At 41.0% G+C, this 22,407-nt stretch overlaps 2 protein-coding genes across 7 annotated transcripts in view; one reads left to right on the top strand and one right to left on the bottom strand.

Annotated features, from left to right (window-relative positions):
• ccdc146 (coiled-coil domain containing 146) overlaps positions 1 to 22,300 on the bottom strand; it is a 56,875-nt gene extending 34,575 nt beyond the window's left edge. For 5 of the 6 annotated variants that reach the window (XR_008355591.1, XM_053475981.1, XM_053476000.1 and 2 more), the window contains exons 1-5: positions 22,138 to 22,300; positions 20,755 to 21,016; positions 16,655 to 16,822; positions 2,036 to 2,118; positions 644 to 853 (exon numbers count right to left, since the gene is read on the bottom strand). Coding sequence is in view for 5 of the 6 variants with exons in the window: in XM_053475981.1 (XP_053331956.1) it covers positions 644 to 853; positions 2,036 to 2,118; positions 16,655 to 16,822; positions 20,755 to 20,757 (464 nt within the window). In the remaining variant the exon portion in view is untranslated. The remainder of the gene's footprint in view (positions 1 to 643; positions 854 to 2,035; positions 2,119 to 16,654; positions 16,823 to 20,754; positions 21,017 to 22,137) is intronic. The other variant, XM_053475991.1, reaches the window with a different exon arrangement.
• fgl2a (fibrinogen-like 2a) lies at positions 3,626 to 5,827 on the top strand. Its single transcript, XM_053476027.1, has 2 exons — positions 3,626 to 4,294; positions 4,635 to 5,827. The coding sequence occupies exons 1-2, from the start codon at positions 3,700 to 3,702 to the stop codon at positions 5,345 to 5,347; spliced, it is 1,308 nt and encodes a 435-aa protein (XP_053332002.1). The 5' UTR covers positions 3,626 to 3,699; the 3' UTR covers positions 5,348 to 5,827.
• Positions 22,301 to 22,407: the final 107 nt, after the last annotated feature.

Raw genomic sequence — 22,407 nt, forward strand, 5'->3', positions numbered from 1 at the left:
ACCCACTCTGGACTTGAAGGATAGAAGAGTATAGAGCCATATAAATGTGGTCTATTTTAGGTTTACCAAAAGGGTTTCTGATACTGAGCAAACAGGTGAAAAGACTTTTCTGGTTTTATCAAACCAGCTTCAGCATATTTTGCAAAAACCCAAAACTCATCATCGTAATCCCCACAGTGAAGCATGCTGGTGGTAGCATCAGGTACAGAGTTACCTCTGACCTTAGGCTTACTTCTCAGTTAAAGGTGAGAAGTGATTGTCCCGTATTCTTTTTTAAATTGACTCATGCTCCAATGTGTGTTTAAAATTTGTTTTTAAAATAAATCTTTACTGACAGTTTGGCCGTATATGATAGCTGCTGGTCTTCATGATGTTTGGTTAGGTATGTTATCTAAGAAATATGTGATCTTCCAGGAACGGGTATACCTGTATACAGTCATGTTTAAAAGTTAGTACCTCCTCTTTTATGTGTTTTTGTGTAAAACATGATCAAAATTATCTGATCAAAGTCTGAAGCATTCAGGTGCGTGTTAACAATATGGCAAGAGGGTAATCTTGGTGAATTCATTATAAAATACTAATAAAATAATGAAATGCAAGGATTAAAGAATATCAAGTGTTACTCAGAAGAAAAGCCTCCCACCACTCCAGCTTGTACTGTATCTGGTGTTCTCGCTCTTCAGCCTCTCTGAGATTGTTGTGAAACTGTAAAAGTTGTTTTCTTGTGCAGCTTCTATCCGTATCCTGGCCCTCATCCAACAGCTCAGCCTTCTCTAACTCCTGTTGCTGCAGCTTCAGCTCAGCATGGAAACAAGCCTCTTCCTGCAGTAGTTTCAGCTCAGACTCCTGAGAGCTGAGAGGAAAGAATCCTATTAACAACTGAATCCTGGTATTTTTTCCACGCAGGTGCTTGTCTCCAGATGCTCTCTAGATGATCTATAGCTAAAGTAAAAATCTAAAAAGATGGATTTCAAGTGAAACCATCTAAACACGTAACTTTTCTTTATATGCTAACTGAAAACTTCAAAATATTTCAATTAGGTTTGATTTTGACATCAGTTTTAATAAAGAGTAAACATTATCACAAAAGCAGGTTTATAAAATATGGCTATGGATGTAGATTAAGATCCCTAATAAGCTATAGCACTCCCAGTGATGGAAGAGACCATGAGAGTAACCACACTCAAAAGGGAACCCATCCTTATCTGGTGGACACCTTGATATGCAACTAAGAGCCATTACTTTTTCTCAACTGTATACTATTATATGAAGCAGTCCTCCATCATTAGAAAAGAACTTAAGGAATGTAACAAATGTTTCACCCAACCTATACATATAATATAACTGTAAAGTTGGCATGTCTGTACATTGAAGATATTTATGACAAAATAATTTGGGGGGACATAAGATGAGTAATAAAACACATCTAGATGTTTTCTCTATTTTTGTCTACTTGTCTGTCTGTGCATGCATCATGTAAAAACTACTGAATGAATTTTAATGTAGTTTTCACAGGTGTTTTTGGCCCACAAGAAGAGAAGATATTCTAATTTAAAATTTAAATGGAAAACATTTCACCCTTATACCATAAAAAATCAACCTTGAAATATCTCAAAAGTCAACAGATGGCTCTGTAATTTTTTATTTGATATGTGCTTATGAATGTGTAGTTGAAATCTACTCAATAAACGGGATCTCACACCTTCATTCTGCACCTCACGGTGGAATGTAAAAATTTTAATTCATTCCAAAAATCAACAGATGGTGTACATTTTTTAAAATGCTCTAACAGTATGAGTGTGCAATTAACTTCTACGGGAACAAAGTTGCGGGAAAATCTAGTAATGAATGAACAAATTAAAACCAAGTTTAATTTAAGTGATAGATTATCACTTTAACAAACACTTTAATTTATAGTTGATTAAAAAGAGAAAACTAATGTTCTAAACAGAACATGCTGACTGCTACATAATGGCTAGAACTATAATGGGTGGGTTGCTGGCAAAGACGTTACACTGAATGATGCAGCTCTTACCTTCGTACAGTGTCATGCAGCAAATTGAAGGTGGCCTTTAGTTGAGCCATTTTATCTCCACTAATTATATCCACCAAGAAAAGCTGAGAACAATGTAAAAATAAAAAACCACATTATAAGATACATATACTGAAATTACAAACAAAACAATTGTGAATGTGATTTGTCTGAAAGCTATAAAGCTAAAAATTCAAAATTTCAAAGGATCATCATGATTGGCCTGAAGGAAGATCACATTTGAACACTCAAGGTTAGAATATGGGGCAAAGTAAGAGCACACTTCATTCTGAGTTGATTTAAAATTAATTTATCTTGAAATAAAAAATTTAGATGTAGTCCCAACAACTCACTATTGAGTTTAATAGTAAGAAAAGTTGTAAAGATTAAAGTTGCAAGATAACCAGGAGTTGATTTCCAATAAACATTCAGACAGAACGATGGGACAACATGGTGTCATATGCTAGCCTCGCACCTCTGGTTTGATTACCACTTCAGGCCTGTGTGCATCAAGTTCTCTCTTGATGGGTTTCCTCCCACAGTCCAAATGTAAAACAGGCATTTCCATTAGGCAAGTGGCATTTCCAAATTTCCTTTTGAACATTTTAGTGTGTGAGTGAGTGAATATATGCTTGTCTGCACTGATATTGATTGGGCAATTGACTTTCCCTAATTTCCTCCCTAATTTCCTCATAGGCAATTCCATTACCCATCATGGTGACAACTACCAAACAGGGAGAACAAAGATTTTTAAAGATTTTTAAAAATTTGAACTCAACAGCCAAACAAATACAACCGGCCAACTGCAACGCTGAAAAAGTATACTTGTATACTGTGTATTACACACTGTTGTTAGTTGCTTCTGAATATTTTCAATTTTTGCATTAAAAAGTCATGAAAGCTTTACATTTAGCAGTTGAATACAGATGAGATTAAATGGCTCCAGTGCGGGCCTCCGAGTGGCGGAGTGGTAAAGTGCTTGCCCTATCATCGCGAGTTTGACTCCCGGGTGATGCTGTAACCTCTCGCAGCCAGAGCTCTAGAGAGCTGATTGCCCGAGCTCTCTCAGAGGGGTGGAAGGAGAGGTACTTAGTGCTTACATTAATCACGACTTTACAGCCAATCAGGGGCTTCTGTAAGCTCATGCAAGTGGAAGGAGCAGAAAGCGATGTCCTCCGAGTGTGTTACGCTGCCCATAACAGTGCGTGAGCGAGCAGTTCAAAAAAATGTGGTCAGCTGGCGTCACGTGGTTTGGAGGAAACATTTGATCTTTGGCCCTCCTGACTGAGTGGTGGTACTAGCCTTAATGTAGGAGTCTCTAGTGACGGGGAGGAATTGAACATGTCTAAATTAGGGAGAAAAACACTGAAAAAATAAAAATAAAAACAGACTTTTAGACACTGTAACATATATTAAAGGTAAACTGTTATAATTGTTGGTATTCTGAACTCTGTAGTGTATCTGTGTTGTGAGGAAAAGGAGGAGCTTTCTGACTAACATTATTTTCCCATTTCAGCTTTTTCTAGTTCTTATGCAATTGTATTACCCCACCCACCATTCCCCTATCTTCCTCACTGCTCTTGTATTTATATCACTGCTGACTTGAGCAGAGCCACTTTTCTCATTCTCTCTCTTACTCAGCTCACACTTCTTGACTGCACAATATCATGCACCTGTGCGTGTATATCGTGCTCATAGCTACACATCTGGGGTCTGAAGCTGTGGTTAGTGTTTTTTCTGGGAGTCTGGAGAAGACATCGCCCCCTGAGAGCTGCTCCCAGGTGAAGCTGAAAACTGCTGGCCAGTGCGAAAATGAAGAGGAGTGCCCCTACCAGATCACCTTCCCTACTCTCACCATCCAGCTGCCCAAGCAGTTTCAGCTACTGAAGAAGGCCATGACAGAGCTACAGCACATGAAGGAGACAGTGAAGCAACTGAAGAGTGCCTGCATGAGCTGCAGTTTTCAAAGTGACAGTGTACAGACACAACAGAGAAGAGATGGCGGGACTACACCACTTAGAAACGAGAGTTCAATCAATGACATCCAAGAGATGCAAGTGAAGATTACCAAGATGTCCATTAAACTGAAGAATGCTTACACACAGATTAAAGACCTACAGGGACAGATGGAGCAGCTCAAACACATTAACATAGAGAAAGTTAATGAAATGGTGGACAAAAGGGTAGACAACATCAGTGAAATAATCACCAAGTTGAACAGCAGCTGCTCAAACGCATGTCCTCAGGTAAGAGGACCATTAGGTAAGTTTCAATCTATTTTACCACACAAAAGTCATAAACTAACACAAAATATTTCTAAATATAAAATATCTTTCAAAAACAGCAACTATTGTATGCAAATATTTTTTTATTTTAATTTGAAACTTTTGACAATTTCTAATTTTTAATTTAATAGCTTTTCTATTTATTTTTTTCTAATTGCTTTCAAAAGCAGAAAAGAAAAAAAAAGTTGCTGCAATACTTAAAACAATACTATTGTCATACAATATTGAGTCATAATAGTAATTGACCATAGATTGCCCATAAATAACCCTAAAATTAATGATCCCAATCTGACTTCCCTGTCTTCATCTTATTTTAGGTATCATAGCTCTAGCACCTAGAGACTGTTCAGACTACAGTTCCATGAAGCAGATGAAGAGTGGAGTCTATAAGATTACGCCTGATCCGAAAAATGGGACCTTTGATGTTTTCTGTGAAATGGAGTCCAATGGTGGTGGGTGGACTGTTGTGCAGCACCGAATCAATGGCAGTGTGGATTTCAACCGCACCTGGGCTGACTATAAGAATGGGTTTGGGAACCCGCATGGGGAGTTTTGGCTTGGAAATGACCGTATACATCTGCTCACCAGGACCAGAGACATGGTACTGCGAATTGAGCTTGAGGACTTCCAGGGTGTGCGTGAGTATGCGAAGTACAACCATTTTTACGTATCAAATGAATTCCTTAAATACCGTCTGGCCATAAGTGAATACTCAGGGACTGCTGGTAATGCCCTGCATATTGACAAGGACTACAACCACGATCAGATGTTTTTTACTACATGGGACAGGGACAATGATTTGTACCCGTCAGGAAATTGTGGTGCTTATTATGGTGCAGGCTGGTGGTTCAACACTTGTATGTCAGCTAACCTCAATGGAAAATACTACAACAAGAAGTATACAGGGAAGCGAGATGGCATCTTCTGGAGCACATGGCCCAATAAGCCCAGTGACTTCTATCTGACCAGCACCAGGCAAACTTTTAAAACTGTCAGAATGATGATAAGGCCAAAAAACTACGCCCCATGAGTTAATAAATGCATTATTACCAAAAGAATATTATGATAGTGAACCATTTTATGTTTAAACTACATATGGTCTGTGACAATTAAAACAAAGTGATATGAACAGAACAATGTGCATGTTTTAAAAATCCAATTTCATGTAAGTATTCCTTCATCTGTCTAATACTGCCACCTAGGTGTTGTGCAGTGTGGGTCTAAAAGCACTTTTTGTATCACTGTAAGTAAAATTCCAAACAGCACTGATTGTTTTGACTGATAAATATTGTATTACATAGTATCACTTAAGTACTAAAAATAAACCTTTGTAACATTAATTAGTAACAATAAAAATAGTGACATATTTTTATTTTATATTTGCAAAGTAAGATTTTTAATTTGAAAAAAAACTGTAACGCTTATTTTTTTGTGTATATATTTTAACTTTGTCGATTTGTTACTATTAACGCATATCCCAAGATAAATTCAAATAAAAGCTTTTATTAAATTGCTTCTATTAAATTTTGTTTTTACAGTGAAGACAAACTGCCATCTACCACATGAAAGCAAAATTAATACCCTTACATACAAGCTATATTTTGTCACAGTGAATTATTTTACACAATTCTTTATGTAGTAAAGATAAATTGTCCTTAAAATCAATAACTGAATAATAAAGTTGACAAAATAAAAAAGATAATAAAAATAAGTGATGCATCATCAAGTCAAAGTTGAAAAAAGAAAATGTAAATTTTTTAAATGTGTCTTAACATTTTTTAACCCTCATGCTGTGTTCCAGTCAAATCTGACCGATTTACCGATTTTTAGGTTTCTATTTTAAAAATGTGCAGTAAATTTTATCCATTTTTCTTGAGGTTTAATGACTTTGTTTGCACATGGCATTTAAACACATAAAATACATATTTTGATAAACATTTGTGTGTTTTATGAAACTTTTATACACTCATGATGTTCCTGGTCAAAAATGACCGGTCATTGGACATAAATGGGTAAGACTACAATTAATGTATAAAAATAGAGTTTAAGCACATTTCTACACTCCTTTCCCACACCTAAACATGGAGGTATCTTTAAGGCGACACACAAACATGCATGCGCACACTAACACAATATAAAAAACTTTTGCCACACCTGTTGAAAAACAAAACTGCAACCTTGTTGCAATCATTACTTTGTTATACAAAGCTTTTTGAGGCCTCACTCACAGTTCAGTCTTTGTCAGCACAATAGACTGCACATGAAGCTCTGGAATTATACTTGACAATGACAGTGATGAGAAGGAGAGAAGCCAGGTTGACAGTGAGGAGGGTTTAAAGGAGGAAGAGTCAGAGGTTGAGGATAACGCAGAAGAGGAGGAAGACACTGGTGAGGAAGAAGACCCAGCTGAAGTTGTGGTCTCCTTTCGGTCAAAAAATGGAACCTAACACTAACCCGATATGCCATATCCCGAGTGGATAACATCAAGTCCTATTTTCAACTTTTCCTCATGGACCCCATTGTAACCATTGTCATGAACATGACAAACCTGGTGGGGAGAAGGGTTTATGGAAAAACCTGGAAGGAGGTAGATCAAGTGAATATTAAAGCCTACATGGGTGTGTTGATTTTGTGTCTACAGATCCCGCAACGAATCAGCATCCAGCTTATGGGATGCGAACCCTGGTCAGGCAATTTTTACGCTACAATGTCTTTGCAGAAGTTCCATATCCTGTCACGTGTGATTTGCTTCGATGACCGCCACACAAGAGCAGCCCGAAGTCAATGACACAAGCTGGGAAGTTTGGCAGAAGTGGGTGGAGCACCTGCCAATAATTTACAAACCATGTCCTGACATTACTGTTAATGAGCATTTCATCGTTTTAGGGCACTACAAACAAACCATATAAATACGTTATAAAGATATGAACAGGATGTGATGTGAAGACATCTTATGCCTGGAAGATGCAAGTGTACACAAGCAAACCGGATGATGGTGAGAAAAACAGGGGAAGTGGGAGGCTCCTAGAAATGACAGCAGGGCTTCTTTAAAATTGTAAATATGTTCATGCAGTGCGGATTATATTTGTAATATAGTTACGTTTTCCCTGTGTATATTTAGGCTTTTGTTTTTTAAATAAATCAATTAACCGGTCAATTTTAACCAGGAACAAAAAAGTCGTGCAACATTTAAAAAATTTTTTACTTGTTTTAAAAAAGTTACTTTGGTAAACATTTCAGTGAAGTACACTGTAATAAATAAAAAATTGGTTTCAACTTGGTATATATATTGTAGTCAAAATAACATCTATATAATGTTTTTCCACTAAAAAACAAGTGGTATAAACTTAAGTAAATGAGGCCTGCAGGACGTACGTACACAGCAAATACAAGTTCTGAAGTTGTTTAAAAAAGATCTACTATGTTATACAGTATATGATAATATATGTATTATTGTGGATTTCTAATGAGATAAAATGCTCCAACATTATGGAACATTATAAGTGCGAGCCAAAAACAAACACAACATAAGGTAACATTTTTTTTTACCCAGTTTTATTCTATTTTGGTTATTTGCCAGTTTGGAATTTTACTTGCCAGTTAATGTTTAGTACATGACAGAAAACAACCAGAGCGGATAAAGATTAACAATTGCTTCCTTCATGATATGTAAAACCAGCCGCAAGATCTTCAACTGTTTGTCATGCTGTGTGACAGAGTAGCTTGTCATATTCGGAGGAAACAGCTCACAGACACCGACAAGCTACTGTCACTCTCACTGAGATGAGTGAGAGTAATGCCATCCTTCCCAATACAGGCCATCATATGCACCCAAATAAACTTAGAAACCACAGACAGCCTTTTAGACCCTTCGATATATATATATACATACATATACAAAATCCTGACCTTAACCCGATAAGTATTTTTCTTATACCTGTCACTTCTCTGATGTTCCAAACAGAACTGTCTCCACATTGGTGCAAACAACCACCTCATAGTAATTGGACTGTTCAGAATCTAAATATTTATTTATTTATTTATTTTTAAATGACTTAGATACCCTAATTACCAAAACAATACATTTTATCCAATATGTTAAAACAAATTATTTTGTCTTTTTTCTCAGTCCCTGGCTGAATCTGATGCGCGATCAGTACACCAGAGCTAGTTCTACAGTAGGTTGACTGTCTCCACCTTAATTAAAAAAAAAGAGGAAAACTTATAAACCTGTTTATCCCCTAGTCTCCCCTAGTCTTCCCTAGTTTCCCCGTGTCTCCCCTAGTCTCTCTGTTTCTCTACGTGTCTCCCGTCTCTACTTGTCTCCCGTCTCTCCCGTCTTGTCGGGTGCCTTGTCTTGTTGTGTCCTGTTTCAGCTCCAAGTGTAATTTGTGTGTCCTGTTACGTGTTTCGTCCGTCTGCCTGTGTTTCGCCACAGGACGTGTGTTAGTCGTCCTTCTGCCTGTGTTTCGCCACAGGACGTGTGTTAGTCGTCCTTCTGCCTGTGTTTCGCCACAGGACGTGTGTTAGGCATCCGTCTACCTGTGTTTCGCCACAGGACGTGTGTTAGTCATACTTCTGCCTGTGTTTCGCCACAGGACGTGTGTTAGGCACCCTTCAGCCTGTGTTTCGCTACCAATCTTAAACGTAGTGTAACAGGTATTAGTGCCTGTTGGTGTCCCTTTGTCTGTGTCCTGCCAGAGAGCCCATGTTTAATCCCATTCTATTAAGTATTGTTTGAGTTTGTTCCTTTGTTTGTTTTGTGTCTTTATTATTTCTGTGACAACCCTTATTAAAAGACTCTTTTTGGTTAACTACCCCTCTGCCTTTATGCCTGCTCTCTCCGCCCAGGGCGATCAACATATGCCAATACACCCGATTCGTGACATCGTGCTGGAAAATGCATTGTTCTTCACCAAACTGTTGTTGGATTTTTGGAAGAAGTTGCTGTTGGAGGGTGTTTTGGTACCATTCTCTATTCATGGCTGGGTTCTTGGGCAAAATTGTTTATTCAGTCCATTCACCATACTTTCTGCAGAAGATGAATCTGTCCCTGATGGTTTTTTTTTGGAGAGAAGTGGCTTTTTTGCTGCCCTTCTTGATACCAGGCCATCTTCCAAAAGTCTTCGCCTCACTGTGCGTGCAGATGCGCTGCCTGCTGCCATTCCTGAGCAAGCTCTGCACTGGTGGCACTCTGATCCCGCAGCTGAGTCCTCTTTAGGAGACGATCCTGGTGCTTGCTGGACTTTCTTGGACGCCCTGAAGACTTCTTAACAAGAATTGAACCTCTTTTCTTGAAGTTCTTGATGATCCTATAAATTGTTGATTTAGGTGAAATCTTAGTGGCCACAATATCCTTGCCTGTGAAGCCATTTTTATGCAAAGCAATGATGGCTGCACGCGTTTCTTTGCAGGTCACCATGGTTAACAATTGAAGAACAATGATTTCAAGCATCACCCTTTTAAAATGTCAAGTCTGCCATTCTAACCCAATCAGCCTGACATAATGATCTCCAGCCTTGTGCTCGTCAACATTCTCACCTGAGTTAACAAAACGATTACTGAAATGATCTCAGCAGGTCCTTTAATGACAGCAATGAAATGCAGTGGTAAGGTTTTTTTGGGATTAAGTTAATTTTCATGGCAAAGAAGGACTATGCAGTTCATCTGATCACCCTTAAAACATTCTGGAGTATATGAAAAATAAAAACTTAAGCAGCAACTTTTCCAATTTCCAATATTTATGTAATTCTCAACTTTTGGCCATGACTGTACATGAAATTACTACTCCCTACACCCTACTCCCTGCGCAGGAAATGTCTGATAAGGGAACTTCACTCTACAAACTTCCACCATTCAGAACACCATGCAACGTCACTTCCTCTTTGCGTTACCATGGTAACACAAGCACCTTGAATATCTGTCGCTGCTGCTGTGGAAATTTTACGGGAATTAAATAGCCTATAGAATATTTATTAAAACAAAAACTGATACCATTAAATATATGACATATTGAAACGTTTATAACTTACGAATAAATTACTGGATTAAGTTACATGATGTACGGAGATGTATTTATTTATTTTTACAGATTACTAGCCTATATAATATGAATGGTTTCTAAATTAAATTAAAATGTAAATTATTGTGTCCTATTTATATGATGTCATCCTCGATAATAATTATAATAAAAATCTAAAAATTTTTTCGAGTTAAATTTTTTCACACTCCAGTGATATGTAATGACTTATAGGAAATGATTCATTCCCTTTTCCGTTGAAGATCCGTTGTTCACTCTTTCCATACACCGCTACAGTTCGCTTTGTGCGCGTGCACGGAAAGTATGTGTGTGTGTGTGTGTGTGTAGAAAGTATGTACTGTATGTATGCGCGTGGAAAGTATGTACTGTATGTGTGTGGAAAGTATGTATGTGTGTGTGTGTGTGCGTGCGCATTTCATATGTAGTTGTTTGAGCAGTTAGTAGTATGTATGTATGTGTGAGTGTTTCATATATGTGTATGCAAGTGTTTCATATGTGTGTGCATGAGTGAAGTTTGATTTAAGCCTGATTTAAGTTTGATTTTATGTGTGTGCATAAGGCATTATTGCATTTTTTTTTTTTTTACTTCTAAACTGATTATTTAGTAGGCTCCCGTGAAGAAAAATGTTTAAAAAGACCGTAGCAGTGCGGGATGTTAAAAAAAAAATAAATATATATATATATATATATATATATATATATATATATATATATTAATTGTCATTAAACAGATTCATATCAATTATTATATTGTGGCGTGGGCGGGGTTCGCTTGGGAACCATCATGCTTTGCGGGATGGGACTGTTATGTGTTCACCCTGTTGGGAAAAGGTGTTTGGGTTAGTGGCTTCGGCCAGGGTATGTGTGTATGTTTTTAGGTGTGTTAGTAATGGTGGGAAGTGGTTGTGTGTGCTATTCGTGCCATTGCTAAATAAAATACTCCCAGCCATTTGCATTGGGCAGCAAATAAGCTCACTCGTCTCTCCAGCATAAAAACGCCACATTGGTGTCACAAGTGGGATGGAGAGTCGCGGGTTAGAGCGCACGCCGGAGGACATCCGGAAGATTTAGGCAGGCCGCCGAGTAGCAGAACAACTGAGGAGGAGGAAAACCCTCCCTGACGGGGCAAGCGCAAGCAAAGGGCGACGACCTGAGCGGAGTGGAGGCGTGGAGGTTCCGGCCCTGGACCTCGGGAAGAAGTCCTACGGTGACGCAGCGCAGGCACCGAAGCAAGCTACAGCACCGCGCGCCGTCAGCCAGCGAGGCGAAGTGCGGCTGCCTTCCTACAACGGCGCCGTTGAGCCCCACGCGTTCCTCGGTCAAGTGGAGCTAGCCGCCAAATTCGGGGGCTGGTCCCCGGCGCGCTGATGAGCGGGAGGACTGGGCGAAGTTGCGGGGACCGTAAGGAGGCCGCGGGCGAGGAGCTGGCGACCCGCGAGCGGCGTGCCTCCGAGCCACTGGGGGCGTTTGCAATGGACCTGCGATCTCTCGCACGCCAGGGCTACCCGGAATTCGAACACGGTCAGCAAGAAGAGCTAGCTTGTCGTGCGTTCCTTCGGGGAATCCGGCCGTACCGGCTTCGCGAGCACCTCCGGTTAGCGGCACCGGCGTCCCTGTCCGAGGCGCTGCGCGAGGCTGAACGCGCCGAGCCCATCTTGGTTGAACACCGTGGCGAGAGAGCCGAGCGATCTTCGGTGGCTCGCGGCCGCTGGGTAGGTGAACCTAGCTGGGGACAGGGCTACCCGTCGCGGCTAGGCCTGGACCCAGCCCCCGAGTTTCCGCGACGACGCCGAGGCCAGGGACCGCCAGACTACCGCTGCAACGTTCTCCGTCCGGAGGACAGCGTACCCCAGCAGCTGTTAAACTAGCTTCGGGGGGCGCCGAGGGGAACCCGCCTCCCGCAGCCATCTTTGTTTCCCCAACTGCCGGATTTAACTTCCGGTCGGGACGTGACGGAAATCGCGCGGGGGTCTACATGGACTGCGGCCTGGACAACGTTTCGCTACGGGCGCTCGTAGACACCGGCTCTACAGTTTCGCTGCTGCGCGGGGGATTGTTGGAGCGAAGAGAGCGCGGTTGTGTGCTGCCGGACCCGGCCGTGAACATTCGCACCGTGTCGGGAGTTATATGAGGATACGGGCCTGTCGCACAGTGCGAATACAAGTAGGTGCAATCATTCTTTCTCACCCATTCTTTGTGGCAGACATTGAGGATGATTGTATCTTGGGGTTAGACATTTTGGAAAGGTGGGGTGCGGTACTGAATCTCGCGGACGGGACTCCAGGGGGCGGAACTTCCGGTGGACGCGCCATGTAAACATCCGAACGAGCGAGAATAATGGCCGAGCTTTTGCGGCGTAGCAGTGTGGGGCTAAATCAGACGCAGACCGACGCCGTGAAGTCCCTTTTGCACGAGTTCGCGGATATTTTCGCGGTAGATGAGCGCGAGTGCACTCATACCAATTTGGTGCAGCACAGTATTGATACGGGTAACGCCGCTCCTGTTTGGTTACATCCGAGACGCCTCCCGTTAGCTAAACGAGCTATAGCCGAGCAGAAGCTGCGTGAGATGGCCGACTCGGGCGTCATAGAGCCAGCGTCCGGACCGTAGTCTTCACCAGTTGTACTGGTGCGTAAAAAGGATGAATCGTGGCGGTTTTGTGTGGACTACCGGCGGTTAAACGAGATGACGCGCAAAGATTCTTATCCGTTACCGCGAATAGATGATGCGCTGGAACACGTTGTGGGCTCGGCGTGGTTTAGCTCGTTGGATTTGCGTAGCGGGTACTGGCAAGTAGAGCTCGCCCCGGAAGCACGACCCAAAACCGCGTTCTCGATCGGGCAAGGGCTATGGCAATTTCGGCGCATGCCGTTCGGCCTCTGCAACGCTCCAGCTACGTTCAAACGATTGATGGAGAGAGTATAAGCGGATATCCCTCGCAACCGTTGTGTCGTCTACTTAGACGATTTACTGGTGCACGACAAGGAATTTGCGGTCGCGCTAGCTAACCTACGAGAGGTGTTTCTAGCTATCCGGCGGGCGAATTTGCGGCTCAATCCCAAAAAGTGCCAGTTGTTGCGGCAAGAGACTGTCTTTTTGGGACACGTGATTAGCGCGCAAGGGATTGCCACCGATCCAGCCAACATTGCTGCGGTACAGAATTGGCCGGAACCGTCAAATGTGTCGCAGCTACGCACCTTTCTCGGGTTAGCGTCGTACTATCGCCGGTTTGTGAGGGATTTTGCCACGATCGCCAGCCCGCTGCACGCACTCACGAGAAAGAACCAGCCGTTTCGCTGCGACAGGGAGCAAGCGCGTGCGTTCACTCGGTTACGGGAAGCTCTGGTTACGTCGCCCGTTCTCGAATTTCCTGATATAGCTCGTACGTTTATTCTCGACACGGACGCGAGCGATGTAGGGCTGGGGGCCGTCCTGTCTCAGGTTTCCGAGGGCAAAGAGCGTGCTGTCGCTTACTTCAGCCGCGCGTTGTCTGGGCCGGAGAAGAATTACTGCGTCACGCGGCACGAGCTGCTAGCAGTCGTCGCGGCCCTTATACACTTTAGGCCGTATTTATACGAGCAATCATTCTTGCTGCGGACCGATCACGCTTCGCTGGTGTGGCTGCTCAGTTTTAAAGAGCCCGAGGGGCAGTTAGCGCGCAGGCTCGAGCGGTTGCAGGACTATGACTTTACCATTCAGCACCGAGCGAGTAAATTGCATGCAAACGCCGATGCGTTATCCCGCCGGCCGTGCAGCAAAGAGCGTTGTCGACACTGCGAGCGGGTTGAAGATCGTGTGGGCGGTAACGACATCGAACACTCCCCGACCCCCGTGAATCAGAACATTCTCCCTGCGCAGTCTCCCGAAGCCCCCGTCGTAATCGGCCGTCCGAGCCGGCGTGCAGCCGGGCTACTGCGTCACCTAAACCATCGCCTGTGGTCGTTTCGCCTGTGCCACAGATGGACTGCGATCAGCTAATGGTCGAGCAGGAGAAGGACCCGGCGCTGCAGCGGGTATTAGGTTGGGTTAACGCGGGCCAGAGACCGGATTATGCCGCTGTTGCCCACCTGGGACCAGAGGAAAAAGCTCTCCACTCGCAGTTTAACCGACTAGCGTTGCGGGGGGGTTTACTCTACCGGCAATGGGAACGGCCGTGTGGCGCTGGCGAATCTTTTCAGCTGCTGGTGCCGTGGACTTTGTGGGCATGTGTACTGGGGATGGTTCATGGGCATGCAGGTTCGGGACACTTCGGGGTAACTAAAACACTGCGTCGGTTGCGTGCTCGGTTCTACTGGCATACTGATAGTGAACTTTTTGTTCACAGATGCGACGTCTGCACGGCAAAGAAGGGCCCTACCCAGCGCTCACGAGCACCCTTGCAAGACTTTCGGGTGGGGGCGCCCATGGAACGTATGGGCGTGGACATTCTGGGGCCGTTCCCCATCTCCGATCGCGGGAATCGGTATGTGCTGGTGGCAATGGATTATTTCACCAAGTGGCCGGAGGCGTTTGCTGTTCCTGATCAGAGCGCTTTCACCACGGCTCGAGTGCTGGTGGATGAGGTGTTCAGCCGATTCGGCGCCCTGGAGCAGTTGCACAGCGATCAGGGGCGTAACTTCGAGGCGGAGGTGTTTGCGGCGGTGTGCGAGCGCCTCGGGGTGAAAAAGACCCGCACCACGCCCCTGCATCCACAAAGTGACGGCCTTGTGGAACGATTCAACCGAACACTCACCACCCAACTCGCCGTGCTTACCAGCGACCGGCAGAAGGATTGGGACGAGCATTTGCCTCTCGTGCTTTGGGCTTATCGTACAGCAGTGCAGGAGTCCTCACAACTGACGCCAGCTGCGTTAATGTTCGGTCGCGAGTTGCGCACGACTGTGGATCTGGTGTTCGGGCCCCCTCCACAAGTGGATTTACCCACGGAACCGGGTTTGGATTATTTTTTTTCGTTGAAAGACAAACTGTGCCATGTCCACGAGTTGGCGCGTAGACACTTGGCGGACGCCGGGGTTAAGCAGCGCCGCGTGTACGATACTCACAGCCGGGGGCGGAACTTTACTACTGGGGAGCAGGTTTGGGTGTATTCCCCCGGAAGGAAAAGGGGGCTTTCGCCTAAGCTTATGTCGCACTGGGTGGGCCCCTGCACGGTCGTTGCACAGCTCTCTGAGGTGGTCTACCGGGTGCAGTTGACGGGGCGGTCGCGATTGGTCGTGCTCCACCGGGACCGTCTGGCTCCTTATCGGGGTTCCGTGGGCGGGGTTCGCTTGGGAACCATCATGCTTTGCGGAATGGGACTGTTATGTGTTCACCCTGTTGGGAAAAGGTGTTTGGGTTAGTGGCTTCGGCCAGGGTATGTGTGTATGTTTTTAGGTGTGTTAGTAATGGTGGGAAGTGGTTGTGTGTGCTATTCGTGCCATTGCTAAATAAAATACTCCCAGCCATTTGCATTGGGCAGCAAATAAGCTCACTCGTCTCTCCAGCATTCTTTCCGGCGTAAAAACGCCACAATATAAATATCATGTTTAATCTTTTAAAAGGTAACTGTATCCCTAATGAGTAAGACAGAGGTGAGATGATGTGATAACACATTTTGTTAGTGGTTTTACATTTTTGACTTGCAAAGTAATTATACACTCTACTAATTTCGCATTGCCATAAAATCAAAAGACTTGGCTAAAGCCACTGGGGCACCCAGTGAAGGGGCGTTCAGGTCAAAATGGGACTTATAGTAAAATTTCTTGTAAATTATATTGTAAAACTGATGAACAATTACAGGAGACCTCAAGCACAGTATGGTTATGACAATACTTGAAAATCTTTTTTAAAGAAGGCTGTACATCTATGTATGGCGATGCTGGCCGAGGTGGCTCATGCCTACTGGAATCAACAAATAAACATCCACAGTGAAATGCCTGATCCTTGAAAATCGACTGATAACTTGAGCCAACGTGCTGAAAAGGCATACTGTATCTGGCTGTGGCATCTGTCCACATAATTGGTTACCAACACCCCTATAGCTACATTACAGAAACTCGGATGGGAGTTATTGCTGCATCTCCAGTACAGTTCTGACCTATCTGCAAGAGTTTTCCAGTATTAATCATGGCTCTGGCATATTGAGAAAACATTCTACCTTGAAGGTATCCACATACTAGTGAAACTCTGGGATAAGTACAGTACATTAGTGTAGCAGGAGATTATAGGGAGTAGTTTTGACTGTAATAGCTTTGTTTTTTTTACCCGCACAATCAAAAGTCCCAGGTGAAGCTGTGATTTGGCAAGATTTTTTTTTACCTCCTCTAGGCACTGGAGGGCCGAACTGGTCGAAAGTGAGCTGGTATATACTTCCTGTAAATTAGACTTGGGCACTGATGCACAGATGGACTCCTCTAAGGCAATGTGATTTTGGTCTTCATTGCCTCTGGGTCGAGGAGAGCAGCTCTTTTCTGACTGACTCATGATCTAAAATAAAAGTGAATATGTTAATTACAGTATTTGTCATTGCTGTTTTTCCAGGGCTCTTAACAATAGCTGGTAATTAGCATTTGCTTGCTAATTGCTGTCCATTTTATTACAGTTTGCCACATGTGGTTTATGAGTACTAGCTATACACAGTACAAATGATCTAATTTGCATATTTGGGCTGGCAGTAAAAGTACTTAACTTTTTTGGTCTTTCAGTGACAAAAATGACTGAAATATATTTTATTCTGATGCACTGAAAGTGTATCCATTTAAAGGAGATAATGTAGATTATGTGATGTAAGTTGATGCCGTGTTTTTATTCCAATGTTGTATAGGGAAATATTGGAATTGGACACCAAAATTGCATCCCACTGATACTGATACAGATTGTGTTACACGTTGAGTGATTTTTGGAGACTGAGCAAAATGTTGCTTGTAAGGGAAACTGAAAAAATACTTTCACTTGTTTTGATAAACAATCTATTCATGTAAGGCTTCAAATTTAATTTAAATTGATAGATATTCTAAAAAATGTGAACCTTATTCAATTTTTTTGCTTTTGTTATTTGTCATTACTCACATTCATTACTCACAAACTCAGACAGATGCTACTTAATTTTCCCCCCACTATAATTAGTAGAAATAGGTTATTCACATGAAACCTTACATAAAACTACATTACATTAAGATAAATTACACATTTCTTAATACATTATTTATTTAATTAGCATATGACTATATCAGCTGTTATAATAGTCCTGAAAAAGCGATGCACTTTGTTAAGGAAATAGTGGCATTTAAAATTAGGAATGTCATTTTGCTTCTTTTAATTTTTTTTTCTTTTATTAACTATTATTTAAATAGATTTTTTTTCAGTACATAAAATGAAAATCTTTCAATTATATTATATTTTATCTATCATAAAAAATAAAAATATTATAAGGATTTAAAGGGGGTGAAATCAAAGGCTTTTTGTAAAAAACTATAGAAATTATGACAGTGAAAGAAAGACTCATTTGAAGTTAAAAAATCTTTTTAGTTTTAGAAAGAAGAGTCAATAGAAAGTTTTTTTTTTTAAAGAAGAACCATGGGAATTAACTAGACATTATTTTATTTATTATTGAGATAAACTAACATTTACTGTTATTATGATAATAAAAACAGTAATTACATTTTATTCAAGCTATATGCTAATTATGTCTAGCATCTTTTTAAAACATCCATAAGTATGTTTTGGCATGATCATTTACTATTTACAGCGTTTACATTTTGTAAATACAGTACATAAAAAACTACAGACTAATCCGTTCTTTTTTATAAAACTTGACACAAATAAACAAAGCAACACCAATGCAACAAAAAATGTATCTTACATTAACTAATGTATTACAGTATGTGACTTTGAAAGTGATATTTAATGAAAAGCTATTTCATCAATAAAATTTTTCAGAGAACTAAAATTTAAAGAGCATAATCTCTGTGTGTTGTGAAAGGACTCATAAGGTACTGACTAAACAGCAAAAAGGACAATACTCAGCAGCCAAGCTCACCACGGATAACAAAAATGCAACTGAAATAAGTTGCCTTGTTTTTGATTATTGTTTTTTAAAAGGATTGTTACAAATCTATTATTTAACAAGTCTTACAGTCAGTGTAATTACCCATTGTTGATGGGAAAAGAGTTTTTAGAAATAGTTAAAAGGTTAAAGCTTTAACTGGCATTATTATTTTAGGTTGAAGGCCATGTACGTCTTTCTGTACGGCAGAACTCTCTGCATAAATTATTAATACAAAGAAATTACACTGTAAGGTTGAGTATATTTTGCCTTGTTACGCTGAGTTGCACTTCTTTCGTCATTATCCAAATACACTTCGTATTCGGTAATTGGAGAGTGAATCACAGATGAGAAATTGAAAACGTAAATCAGATAAAGATTCACTTTTACAAATTCACTTATACCACTTCAGCACTGTTATTTGAGAAGTGAAAATATGAACTAATCCCAGTAAAAATATTCAGTTTAGCTTTTTAAATTAATATCTATTGGTGCAGGTGTTTGTTTTCATTAAGCAAGTTACTTATTAGGCGTTTATTTTAAAGTGTAGATAGGTATACAGTACCTCAACTATGAGAGACAAAATAAGAAAACAGAAAATCACATTGTACAATTTTTAAAGAATTTATTTGCAAATTATGGTGGAAAATAAGTATTTGGTCACCGACAAACAAGCAAGATTTCTGCCTCTCACAGACCTGTAACTTTTCTATCCTCCACTCATTACCTGTATTTTTGGCATTTGTTATCAGTATAAAAGACACCTGTCCACAACCTTAAACAGTCACACTCCAAACTCCACTATGGCCAAGACCAAAGAGCTGTCAAAGGACACCAGAAACAAAATTGTAGACCTGCAACAGGCTGGGAAGACTGAATCTGCAATAGGTAAGCAGCTTGGTGTGAAGAAATCAACTGTGGGAGCAATCATTAGAAAAAGGAAGACATACAAGACCACTGATCTCCCTCGATCTGGGGCTCTAAGCATGATCTCACCCTCGGGGGTCAAAATGGTCACAAGAACCGTGAACAAAAATCCCAGAACCACACGGGGGGACCTAGTGAATGACCTGCAGAGAGCTGGGACCAAAGTGACAAAGACTACCATCAGTAGTGTCCCCCAGCTTAAGCCAGTGCATGTCCAGGCCTGTCTAATATTTGCTAGGGAGCATTTGGATGATCCAGAAGAGAATTGGGAGAATGTCATATGGTATCTGTGTAAAGGAAAGAATGAATGGGGTCATGTATCGTGAGATTTTAAGTGAAAACCTTCTATTAGAAAGGGCATTAAAACGTGGCTGGGTCTTTCAGCATGACAAAGATCCCAAACACACCACCTGGGTAACGAAGGAGTGGCTTTGTAAAAAGCATTTCAAGGTCCTGGAGTGGCCTAGACAGTCTCCAGATCTCATGCCCATTGAAAATCTTTGAAGGGAATTAAAAGTCTGTGTTGCCCAGCGACAGCCCCAAAACATCACTGCTCTAGAGGAGATCTGCATGGAGGAATGGGCCAAAATACCAGCAACAGTGTGTGAAAACCTTGTGAGAACTTACAGAAAACGTTTGACCTCTGTCATTTCCAACAAAGGGTATATAACAAAGTATTGAGATGAAATTTTGTTATTGAGCAAATACTTATTTTCCACCATAAATTGCAAATAAATTCTTTAAAAATCCTACAGTGTGATTTTGTGAGTTTGGAGTGTGACTGATAACAGATGCCATTAATACAGGTAATGAGTGGAGGATAGAGAGGTTACAGGTCTGTGAGAGGCAGAAATCTTGCTTGTTTGTAGGTGACCAAATACTTATTTTCCACCATAATTTATAAACATTTCTTTAAAAATAAGAATTCTTTAAAAAAAAAAAAAAACTATGTGATTTTCTGTATTTTTCTTTTCTTATTTTGTCTCTCATAGTTGAGGTTTACCTATGATGAAAATTACAGGCCTCTTATCTGTTTAAGTGGGAGAACTTGCACAATTGCTGGCTGACCAATACTTATTTTCCCCGCTGTAGATATTTAAGTACAAAAACTAAGGTTTCATTAAATTCTGTCCAGTAGTCTATTTAAGATGCGCCCACAGCCACATGACTGTTCATAACATCACCTCTACGTAACATTTTGATTTGGTTTAAAACCCAAGGCCTGCCAAAGTTACACTAAAGTCTGTCAGACATAGGGACAGACAGACAGAATTTTTTTTTTTTGAGACATTTATGTAGATTAACCGTTATTAAACATTTCCCATTGAGAGATCTTAGTCATAAACAACTATAACTTGACCTGATTAACCTGGTGAAGCTAAAGTTACTCGTGTAAACTAGTTAGTGTTGATAACCAATAACAAGAAAATACGTGGCAATAACTTACCATTTAGCGTCTCCGTGTTATTAAAAATCCAACCAATACATTACAATACCAACATATACATTAACATTAACGTTAAATTAGACTTTATTAAAACATCTCTATAACTGGATGAACGAAGTGCCGGCGAAGTTGAAATCTCAGCAACTGTATTGTTTCATGGCGTTTCCGTGACAACTGCTCAAGCAGACACTAGTCACTGTAGCGACACATAATGGTCACTAGAGGGCGCCATCCTTCCTCCCCACCAGCGCTGGACCTATTCCTGTAAAATTGTGCAGAGTAGTTTCACCATTTTGACATTTTATTCACCAGAGTGTTGCAGGAGACCAGATCTATAACAAACACGTCAACTTTTAAAACATTCATTGTATAGAGCTAAAGTCCTTCTCCAGTTTTCTGTAGGCTTTATGAGTATTCTTACACATCCAATCTAATCCAAAGAAATTAAACTTCTAGAGCTTCATAAAATACTGTAAAAGTGAGTAAACTAGAAATGCAGGATCCAAGGTAAATGTAATATGCAAGTGTTTTTACTGGTAACACATGAACCGTTTACTTTCTCATTTCATGGAACTTACTAGAATGTTACACATGGGTGAAAGTGCCAGGAAACAAAAGTGAAACTTATATTAGTGTTTAACAAATATAAATCTTCACAACTTCTTTCATTTTAAATTTCACTGAATATTAACTGCTAATGCAGTGCAGTCGCTGGCTCACTCCACTGAACTTTCAGCATTTGACATTATTAATTATAGCATTTTTGTAGACAGAATAGGACATTTTTTCGTTGAGGTTATTTTCAGGAGAGGTCTTTTTTTTCGCTCCTGTCTTATTTAACAGATTATTAACAGTGTGTTAGTGTTGACGATGACTTCTTTATGCATGTTCCACAAGCCTGCTGTGTGCAACACACACACACACACACACACAGTCAGTATCAGTAAAGCCAGAAGGAAGAACTTCAGTTTAAAATAGGTGAGGAATGTGTAAAGAACATTAGACACTGGAATTAACTTCCTTTGATATTAATTTTTAAGAAGTACTTATTAAGTGAAGTTACATGCCAACAATTTTACTCAATCTGTCAATCTGTTGTGGTCTTAAAATACTACTTCTTATTTGAAGAGCGAGGAAAAATATTCAGAAGAAAAATCTATTTAAGGTCATGCTCAGAATGGCACATAAATAATCATGCCCTTTTTGTCTGGTATGTTTGTGGTCTGAATGCCAGTGTGTGCAGGTTTGGTGTTAACTTGCACCTACACAGGGAGAACTTAACTAGGAATAGTTCATTTACATTTAAACTTTGGTATTGAAAAAAATCGAAAACATTTTTGTAAAGACCCTTTTTTAGCTAATTTAAAAAAGACTATGACTAACCTCATTTAAAATAACTTCCACCAGGGAGCCATCAGACTGAAGAGTGTTCCAGGATTACAAATCCTTTAGGGAAATGTTGCACTCAACTAAAAGAGCAGTTTGGACCAGATAAAACTCTTTCTCCTCCCATCTGCAGATGTTCAGAATATAGCCTCCTGCAGGACATTACACTTACTTGTTAAAAAATTTATGTGGAACTTACAGTACATGAAAGGGTTTATGAGTGTGCTCATCTGAGTGTATGTGTAAGCTGTTGTGCTGTAAGTCAAA

This window comes from Clarias gariepinus, chromosome 2 (genome assembly GCF_024256425.1).
Source record: "Clarias gariepinus isolate MV-2021 ecotype Netherlands chromosome 2, CGAR_prim_01v2, whole genome shotgun sequence".
NCBI lineage: Eukaryota > Metazoa > Chordata > Actinopteri > Siluriformes > Clariidae > Clarias > Clarias gariepinus.